At 41.7% G+C, this 10305-nt stretch overlaps 2 protein-coding genes across 2 annotated transcripts in view; one reads left to right on the forward strand and one right to left on the reverse strand.

Moving 5' to 3' along the window:
* Positions 1–684: 684 nt before the first annotated feature.
* The window catches only part of LOC119309611, a 114015-nt gene continuing 104394 nt past the window's right edge, over positions 685–10305 (reverse strand). Inside the window, exons 2-13 of the mRNA XM_037585585.1 lie at positions 10256–10301; positions 10047–10168; positions 9854–9972; positions 9562–9757; positions 9221–9447; positions 8958–9091; positions 8078–8158; positions 6787–6879; positions 5569–5658; positions 5309–5405; positions 2016–4129; positions 685–1861 (exon numbers count right to left, since the gene is read on the reverse strand). Coding sequence (XP_037441482.1) covers positions 9064–9091; positions 9221–9447; positions 9562–9757; positions 9854–9972; positions 10047–10168; positions 10256–10301 — 738 coding nt within the window. The 3' untranslated portion in view covers positions 685–1861; positions 2016–4129; positions 5309–5405; ... (2 more) ...; positions 8078–8158; positions 8958–9063. The remainder of the gene's footprint in view (positions 1862–2015; positions 4130–5308; positions 5406–5568; positions 5659–6786; positions 6880–8077; positions 8159–8957; positions 9092–9220; positions 9448–9561; positions 9758–9853; positions 9973–10046; positions 10169–10255; positions 10302–10305) is intronic.
* Positions 2898–8456, forward strand: LOC119309581 (glutamate receptor 2.8-like). Its single transcript, XM_037585560.1, has 5 exons — positions 2898–3203; positions 4561–5897; positions 6468–6666; positions 7135–7541; positions 7923–8456. The coding sequence occupies exons 1-5, from the start codon at positions 2915–2917 to the stop codon at positions 8454–8456; spliced, it is 2766 nt and encodes a 921-aa protein (XP_037441457.1). The 5' UTR covers positions 2898–2914.

Here is a 10305-nt window from a genome sequence, read left to right on the forward strand (position 1 = left end):
CAGAGGCCGATGAAGACAGTGGGAGTAGCGGCCCAGACCCGAGGAAGGAGGAGTTGGGCCGAACTTACCACAGCAGTGTGTTCTCTAGCCAATCTTTTTTTTTTTTTTTGCGGGGGAGCCAATCTTTTTCTTAAAGCAACAGAGACACAGAGTCGCACATCTACCCAAATTGTATAATACCCTTTTTTTTGCGGCAACATAATACCTCTTTTCTATGGTAACTAGAACAGTGCTCGTGCGTTGCAACGGGAAATAAAGATTCTAGTACATTAGCTTGTGATTTACCTGTTAATAATAATGCGCTTGTGTAAATAAATGTTCATCAAATTCTACCCGTGAATTACCTTATATTTTGATTAGAAATTTGGTAAGTAAATTAAAGTGAAATTGGTTCAAGAGATAAGTGAATTAAGGTGATTGATTATCATATACAAGAAAGGTTGGACGAAGGGTGGTGGGAAAAAAGATGAAATTGGAACCTTCTTTTTAAGTAAGTATATAGAGATACATGTATTTGTACATTCTCGTGTAGTGAACATGTACTTCGTGGTAGCATTGCTTCTTTTTTTTTTCGAGTAACTCGTGGTAGCATTGCTATACTTCACCATGTAACTTGTGGTGCAAGTGTGTGCGTACGTGCTGTTTCGTATTTTTACTAGTAAAAATGCCCATACGGTTGCAACGGAAAAACAAATACTACACTTTCTTAACTCAATAATCATTACTCGAGGCCCCAATAAGTTCACATCTCTTATTTCAACACAGGGCGTCTCATTCGTGTTGTCACTTATTCTCCTTCTCACCCTCAGTGACGGTGGCCTCAGTGCTCACACAAACACAACCCTGCCGCGTCTCTTTACAAGATGAGAAATCCGTTTTTTTTTTCTTTTTGTGAGGTGTGCCAAATCACCCACCACGCAGATAGCCGGAAATCGCACGGCCTTGCTCGTCATGGTTCGCCACGCCAGCTCCCGCGGGCCACGAACCTTTGTCAGAGCTTTCTTGTTTCTCGCCATCTCATGTGCCCTTTGCCGTTCAACTGGCCTCCTCCGTGCCGGACCATAAACAGTGTCGTCCAGTATCAGCTTCGCAAAAACTGCAGTGGACTTGTATGTAGACGCCTCACTACTCATGCACCAAATTACTGGTGCACTGGCGCACGGCCGTACGCAATAACAGCACAGCGGTCACTTGCCTTTCGCCACCACCTGTTCAACTTGGGTAGGCACCCCATAATGGACTGCGCCAAATGATGATATACTTTGTCTGGCCTTCAAGTGTTGCACCATACTTTGCTATTGCCCTATTCTCCTGTGAGAACTACCCCATCTTGCTTTGCAGTTGCAGCACCGGATCATAAGGATTCTCTTCACCGTGAAAATCCCTGATTTCTTCAGATGCCATGCTGCTGTATCTTCCACAGTTCCACCTGTGGATGCGGCAATTCTGTTGTCAGGATCTGTTCAGTGTCAGCATGACGGAAGACACATGGTTCACATGTGTACATCAATCTCATTCAGCAGGTCCAAAACTCACTTAGGCTAGCATCTTCCTTCTTCCCCTTGGCGTAACTATTTTCAGTGATGACTCAACAATATCTCGGTTATCTTGCCAATTCTGGTATATTCTCCCACGCCAGCCCTCCATAATATCTTCACGCTACACCTAGGGATTTTCTCCCAAGTCAAATATGTACATAAATCAAACTCTATAGTAAGAGAAGGCTTTAGTAACATAAGTGCTCTTTGTATGAACAAAGACAGTTCCCTGTTTTAGACAAGGGTCTAGTCATCCATATGGAAATGGACAAAAGTACTTCATAATAGGGAGAAAACCATCTGATCTCAGCACTCCTTGTCTCCTGCATCAACAAGTGGGAAAGAAGTCATATTGGTGAGATCAGACCGTGGGACTTCTTTGCCCAAGTTGAATATGTACTTATGCTGAGAAGTGAGAATAACGGTATCAAATGCCAATTGGGGTAAACAATATCACATTGTGCCAACCATAATTACCTAGAACATTTCACTAATACACTCAAGTCAACCATCGCACGTGCCAGCAGAAAAGTCGTGCAGCAGAAGTCTGTAACTGGCTTCGAGATTATAACTTGATTGTGAGACCATTCCATTATCCAATAAGAGGCAAACGAATTTCAACCAGAGTTGCGTCTTCATGGGAATAACAAGCATCAGTACGCATATTAAATTACTGTGAACAGATCATTGGATACATGTCCAGGAAATGATGACTTAGCAACCAACAAAAATTCACGCGGCTTTCAAGCTGATGACACCAATTGAATTGAGCGCCTCGAAAGCCTTTTTCGCCCAGTAAGAGCATGGTTAATAGTATTGCCAACAACCGGCTATATGAAGTTGACATGTTACATATAGTCAACCTAATAGCCAGCATGTATAGTAGCTACTCCCTCCGTTCCGATTTACTCGTCGTGGTTTTAGTTCAAATTCTTGACATGCTAAGTAGTATTACCTCTGTCCTAAAATTCTTGTCTTAGATTTGTTAAGTTACGGATGTATCTAACACTAAAGCGTGTCTTCATACATCCGTATTTAGACAAATATAAGACAAGAATTTTGGGACGAAGGGAGTACTACTTTATTAATGCATGGCCCACCGTACACTCTCGCAATGTTTCTTGGAGTCCATGTTGCAGCCGGCTGTTAATCTACAGCCCGCTTTCCTTCTCTCCTCTTCTCTCTCATCCAACTCAGCACAAATATAATTGTTTAGTCCTTATAGCCTGCTGACTGTACCTTATTATACTTGCTCTAATTCGTAAGTTAGAAGTAATGCCGCATACACACTCAATGAATGTGTTATTGTCATTAAAAAACTGCACTTTGATTGTTTAACTACCTCTCAGAAGAGTCTATTTAACTGCACGCAACAAATGCAAGTCTGCAAACCTCTGGCTCAGCGGATGGAGATCACAAGTAGAGTCATCATGTTCCTCTTGCTGCCAATCAACCTTGCTGTCGCCCAAAATACTTCTAGAGAAGACGCAAAGGAACTCCATGTTGGGGTTATCCTTGACTTGGGGTCCATTGTTGGCAAAATGGCACGGACCAGCATTTCACTAGCTATGGAGGACTTCTATGCTGTTCATCAGAACTATAGCACCAAGCTAGTCCTACACACCAGAGATTCCATGAGAGATGATGTCCGAGCTGCATCTCAAGGTAAATGTCCTGAACTCTTTTCGTCTGTTCACTGTATTGGCTTATTCTGCTGTACAGCTGAAATAGACTAGTTGAGCACTCTGTTCCTCAACTATGCATCTTAGGAACTAAGCCTAGCTCAGTTGGATACCTGGGTTGGCCAATGTAAAATTAAGTGGTGATGGTGAACCGACTTGAAGAAGAGCTCTAACACAAGAACAATGTTTGTATTACTACGACGTGAAACTTACCATGACACACACTGAAAATCAAAGAAATTGTCAATTTTACCAACTCGGTAAAGGTTGCTAAAACTGGTATTCAGAATTTAGGTCTCTAGTGTCAACTTGTTAGTGCGCAGAGAGGCGAAGATGACTCATTTCGTGACAAATGCATTTACGAAACTGAGCATCACATAATATTACTGTGTAACAGCAATTACCATTTTTCACACAATATTATTCCTAAGATAACAGAGGAGAAATTATTGCGCTCTCTTCACCAAGGGGAATTCCATCAGCCACAAGTGCCAATTTTGCTGCTGAAGTAATTAATGGGCACATTGTTGCATGCTCCAACTTGCAACAGTAAGGTGTAAAACTCTAGCTCAATTCCTATAGGTTTCCAAAAATGGAAATGATTATTGAACTACAGTGAAAACAGATAGCACATTGTAAAAATGAGATTTCTGACATATAGACTTGAAGAATTCTAATAATACAGCTGATACTAGCAATAGTAGTGTCTACCAAGAAAAGAAAGTGAACAAGTAGCATAAATGTAGAAACTAGGGAAAGCGTGAATACCTGCAAACTAGAGAAACAGTACATAGCAGCTCATATAAATGATATAATGGCTTGGACAAAAAAAAAGCAAGAACATCTATCCATGCTTAAGTTGCATTATTGCTTGCACTTGCAGTACTATTCCGTAATACAAAGCAGGATCTGTTTCACAATATTATCATTTCATGAGATCACAGACAGTGAAAAAAAATTTATTCTATGAACCAAGAAACAATATTTTGGAGCCATCAAGAGGAAGCAATACAAATAGAAGTATGAGCGAGATAAATTATCCTTATTTGGAACCAATCATCTATTAATGTCACTGTCACCTATTCTCTTCTAAATACTGTTAATATATGCAAGTGGCAACATTTCTGGAGACACAGCACTCCAGCGTGTGAATTGCAGCTGTAATTATAATTAGATGAGTGCAACTTGGAATTCACCTTGTGTTGTTACATTACCATGAACATCAAATTACCACATTCCATATCAAACAACCGTATCCAATTGTTTGCAATTTATGCATATTATGATTTTAATTTTATCAAGGATTTTCAACTGAAGTGTCTTCATATGCAATTCTACAGTTATTAGCCTGTTGGAAAATTACAATGTGGAAGCCATCATTGGCCCTCAGAGATCTTCGCAAGCCATATTTATCTCGAAACTGGGAAATAAAGGTCATGTCCCGGTCATATCCTTCACGGCAACAAACCCAGCTCTAGCGTCTGGAAGTCTTCCATATTTTGTGCGTGCAACACTGAGTGACTCAGCACAGGTTAATTGCATTGCCTCCATAGTTAAAGCCTATGGGTGGAGAAAGGTGGTGACTGTATATGAAGACACCGACTATGGGAGAGGCATTATACCATACCTAGTTGATGTCCTACAAGAAGTTGATGCTCGTGTTCCCTACCAAAGCATGATCCCTCTGACAGCAACTAATGAACAGATTACCCTAGAACTCTATAAGTTGATGGCAATGCAAATAATGGTCTTTGTTGTGCATATGTCATTTACCTTAGCCTCGCTTGTCTTCATCAAGGCAAAAGAAGTAGGGATGATGAACAAAGGATATGCATGGATCCTGACAGATGGAGTAACCAATCTCATAGAATCACTAAATCCTTCTGTCCTAGAATCACTGAATGGTGCCATAGGTGTTCAAGTTTATGTTCCCAAATCAAAGGATCTCGATGACTTCACCATGAGATGGAATATGAGGTTCCAAATTGACAACCCAACTAATATACCATCAAAATTAAGCATCTTTGGACTGTGGAGCTATGATACAATCTGGGCAGTAGCACAGGCTGCAGAAAAAGTTGGACTTACAAATGCCACATTTAGAAAACCAGGTGTCACAAGAAACTCAACAAGCTTGGAAACCTTGGAAACGTCTAGTAATGGTCCAGAACTATTACAAGCAATCCTGCAGAACAGATTTAAAGGCCTTAGTGGCAATTTTGACCTTTCAGATAGGCAGCTGCAATTTTCAACATTTCGAATAATAAACGTGGTAGGAAAAGGATGGAGGGAAATTGGATTCTGGACTGCACAAAATGGAATCTCACAACAATTAAATAAAACCACACCTGCAACAACATTTCCGGGTTCAGCGTGGGATCTTCATCCTGTGATCTGGCCAGGAGAGTCCATAGAGGTACCCCGGGGTTATGAAATTCCTGTAAGCGGGAAGAAACTTCGAGTTGGTGTGTGCACAAGTGGATATCCGGAATTTATGAAGGTCGGAAAGGATCATATAACAGGTGCAACTAAAGCAAGTGGTTTCTCAGTTGACGTATTTGAAGAGACGGTTAAGAGACTTCCTTATGCACTCCCTTACGAATATGTAATATTTAGTACTACGGATGATTCAAGTAGCGAAGATTACAATGATTTTGTCTACCAAGTATATCTTAAGGTATGAAAAAAAATCAAGACCTCTGTATTCCTACATGATTTATTTTAATTTGTAAATAGTTGAGGCCTTGAAGCATTAAAGCAAACTTGCACACATGTTTTAACATCGTTAGAAGCAAGATACAGAATATTTCTATTAGATGACAAAGGATGCTGTAGATAACCCTAAAGATATTACATGTCGTACTTTACAACCATTGTCATTCTTCTTCTCTACTTTTGAGGAGACTGGTCATATAAGCTAGTCCTATTATCTATTTTCAGTAGTTTTCACAACAAACCACCTAACCATGTCACATGATTTTTCGGTGTTTAACCAGTTACATGGTAATAAACTTTACACGCCGACAGAAACCCCTGATTGGTGAGAGAAGATAGTATAGACAATTATTTTACATGTCAACAACATATGAAGCAAGTGCAACCATCAATAAGTATTTGAGTGCTACCCTTAATTGATCCTCTATATTCCAAATAGCACAACTACTCCTCTAGCATTCTCGGTAAAAGGAGATTTGAGTCAGAAACTATTTTCTATGTCCTCAGCTAACTTCTTTTTTTGCCCATGCAGATATTTGATATAGTAATTGGAGATATAACAATAAGGTATAATCGAACTTTCTATGTCGACCTCACTCTGCCATACACAGAAACAGGAATAGCAATGGTTGTTCCAGTAAGGGATAGCATAAACAAGAACACATGGATTTTCTTGAAGCCACTAGCACCTGGCATGTGGTTTGGAAGCGCTGTATTCTTTATCTACACAGGTGTGGTCGTATTAATATTGGAATTTCTAGGCAACAACGAGAATATTCGTGGGACAATTCCCAGACAGCTGGGGATTATGATCTTTTTCTCCATATTTGAAGGGAGTTGAGTACACTTACCATGATCTATCCATTTTGCATAAAATACAGTATTTAGCATCAGGCTGAGAGGCCTGAATGGGAAGACAATTATATAATCCTGAAGCAACAATGCTACACAATTATCGACAAAAAGACAATATGTCAATACATATGAATATATGATATTTCTAAAACACATCTGGGTAATTTTGCATTTCTAAATGGTAGCTTCATCACTACATAATACTAAATATTTAATATGAACTAAGCAGAGCAGAATAAAATAATTATCATATTCTGTATGATGTTACAAAATTGTATTGCACTATAATTGACTGGACTCAAGATGGCAAAAGAAACTAATTTATTTTATCATGTATTTTGCAGAAGAGCTTGTGCAACGCTTTCTATCCCGGATAGTTTTGATCGTTTGGCTAGTTTTTCTCATGGTACTTACATCAAGTTACACTGCGAGCTTGACATCAATGCTAACTGTGCAGCAGCTTCAGCCAACAGTAACAGATGTGCATGAACTCCTAAAAAGTGGAGAATGCGTAGGACATCACCGTGGCTCTTACGTCAAGGGACTTTTAGAAGAACTCGGTTTTGACAGGTCAAAGATCAAGTCGTATGATTCCCCTGATGATTTTCACAAAGCACTTTCCCTAGGAAGCAACAATGGTGGTATCGCTGCTCTTGTCCATGAGGTTCCATACATTAAACTATTTCTGGCAAACCACTGCAAAGGGTACACAATGGTGGGACCAATCTATGAGGCTGCAGGTTTTGGATATGTAAGTTTAATAACTACCTTAGATATGCTTCTTTTGCCCAATATTCCTAAAGAGAAAGTATCTATCAGTTAATCAATTGGTTCTCACCAAAAAAAAAAGTGTCAGCTAGTAATCACGTTAAATACATTTGAACATCCTATAATTATCTTGGTCTAATATAACCTACTCAATTGTTGTGCCTACTGCCTACTAACAATCATGTTTAGAGGTTAAGGCCAGACAGATCACTGAATAGTTTTACTATCATTTATACTAAGTTCAGATACGCTTAGAGAGTTATACTTTTACTTGAATCATACAAGACATGATGCAGTGTTGTCTCACTTGTCACTTGTCTGTTGGTGTAAATGGGTCCATAAAATGGTCACGTTTCTTGAACAGGCATTAGCAAAGGGAAATCCCCTACTTGGCGACATCTCAAAGGCAATTCTCAACGTAACAGGGGGTGATACTATGATTCAACTTGAGAAAAAGTGGATTGGAGATCAAAACAATTGCCAGAATGCAGGCCCTCTCACTGGTTCAAGCACACTCACCTTTGCAAATTTCAGGGGATTATTCATCCTTACTGGAGTTGCTTCAACTTCTTCCCTTTTGATAGCATTTATAATCCATTTCTACAAAAAGAGGCACAACTTAACAAAGATGCCAGATCATAAGGATCAACCAGAAGAAAGTGGAACTAACGATAAAAACAGTGAGCCCCAAGAAGGAAGTCAAGGAGGGACAGTTGAACAAAATGAACAACGAGCAGGCAGAGAGGAAAATGGCCAACTAGAAGAGCAAGCCAGTTTAGAACTGGTATCTGACACAAATTCACAGACAAGCATCGGTATGCCCAAGCAGCCAAACAATGGGTCAATTGTCATCTTCAGGGGTGAAAGAACTACTGGCCTGCAAGTGGAACTTGTCTGAAGTGCAGTTTATTTTTAGCTCCAATATTCTGTCGGTGAGCGCAGCTAACATGCCCAATTGCACGACACCTATGATTGGGGGCAGCCTGGTGCACGTAGTTCCCGCTTGCGCAGGGTCCAGGGAAGGGTCCCACTTTGGGTATATTGTACGTAGCCTTTCCCTACATTTCTGCAAGAGGCTGTTTCCAGGACTCAAACCCATGACCTCATGGTCACAAGGCAACAGCTTTTACACCTATGATTCTGTAATTTTATCAAATTATGTATGTAACTAGCAAATGTTTTAAATATGCGTATCTATTTGACAGAATAAGCAGAAACCTGAGAGTCTGCTGCTTTGTATCTAGTACACAAGTGATGGGCGACGTCATTTATTGATTGAGATGCTGAATGATAGCATCCATCCTAGCTGAAGCAGTAACCAAGTAGCACTCATATTTTTTGCTCAAAAAAAAGTAGCACCCATATCGGGAAAAAAAACTATTGATGCATCGTTTCTTACAGGAACAACACCGAGAATGATGATGCCCAGGTTTGTCCTTGCGCAGGGGTCCTTCATCTCCTAACTGGATTAGGCCAACGTGGAGACCTAGTTACCGAGAACCCCATCATGCCATCAGTCCAGGTACTCTCGCCCTCCACCAAAACAAAAGAATTAACTAGTTCAGTTCAGCCCATATCCACAATAACATTCAGAACAACAACATTTTGATTAAGAACTAGAACCAACTAGAGGCCACAAACAAATCACATCATTGATTTTACCTTGGACCTAGCAGGGCTTTGCCACATTTTATAAGATCAGTGTTCAGATGCAACACGTAGAGGATCCAACAATGCGAGTAATTAGTGAGTCCCTCTAGCGCTTCAGTTTGGACACAGGCAGGGTGAAGAAGTACTGTCGCTCTGGCCAGAGGTACCACCAAAGGCTGTCTCAGTGTGCCATTCACCAAAACCCCCATCTTGCCCCCTTTCAATCTAGGCACTCTCACCTTCCACCAAAACAGACGGATTCACTAGTTCAGCCCCATATCCACGATAACATTCAGAACAACAACTATCTGATTAAGAACTAGAACCAGCTAAGGGTCAAGAACAAATCACACCTTTGCTTTTAGCTTGGATCTAGCAGGGTCTTTCCACATTTTATCAAGATCAGTGTTCAGATGGAAAACATAGAGGATCCAACAATGCGAGTAACTAGCAAGTCCCTCTAGCGCTTCGGCCGCAACACGGGCAGGATTAAGCACCACTGTCGCTCTGGCCAGAGGCACCACCAAAGGCTGTCTCGGCGTACCATTCCTGCAGAAACAAACACCCATACACATAACACCAGACGCCTTCACGCATACATTACCAACTCCGAGTAATCAAGCTCATTGAGTGACAGAACAGCACCTAGTAGAGAAGCAGGACTGCACGGTGCCGATCGGCGCCGTCGGGTACGACGCCGGGGCCTTGGCCGGCTTCCCCTTATCCGGGCTCGTCCCCTGCTCGCTCAGGGCCCTCCGCAGTGACTGCCAGAATCGAAGCGAAGCAATACGAGTTAAATGCGCAAAGTTGGACCTGCGGAGCTTCGTGGGGGACCGACCTGCTGAGCCCGAACCCTGCCGCGGCGCTCTGCGGCGGCCTTCTCCACGGCGTCGGCCAGGGAGTCCTCTAGCTCCCGCACCCGCGCGCTCAAGCGGTCGCACCTGCGTCTGTAGAGCAGGCCTGCAGCAGAGAGTAGGTGCGCCGGTGAGGAAGGAGAGGCAAGTGTTTGACACTTGGATCCACGAGGTTAGGGGAAAGAGGGAGTACCTGCGAGGACGGCGGCCGCCGCCGCCGCGGCGAGGGCGGCGAAGCTCTGC

Source organism: Triticum dicoccoides, chromosome 5B (genome assembly GCF_002162155.2).
Source record: "Triticum dicoccoides isolate Atlit2015 ecotype Zavitan chromosome 5B, WEW_v2.0, whole genome shotgun sequence".
NCBI lineage: Eukaryota > Viridiplantae > Streptophyta > Magnoliopsida > Poales > Poaceae > Triticum > Triticum dicoccoides.

Bases quoted from the DNA above. Each gene is read 5' to 3' on its own strand.
- LOC119309581 (XM_037585560.1), top strand. From the start codon at position 2,915: ATGCAAGTCTGCAAACCTCTGGCTCAGCGGATGGAGATCACAAGTAGA. The intron at 5,898-6,467 runs GTATGAAAAAAA...TTGCCCATGCAG, and splicing joins TCTACCAAGTATATCTTAAG to ATATTTGATATAGTAATTGG. The intron at 7,542-7,922 runs GTAAGTTTAATA...TTTCTTGAACAG, and splicing joins AGGCTGCAGGTTTTGGATAT to GCATTAGCAAAGGGAAATCC.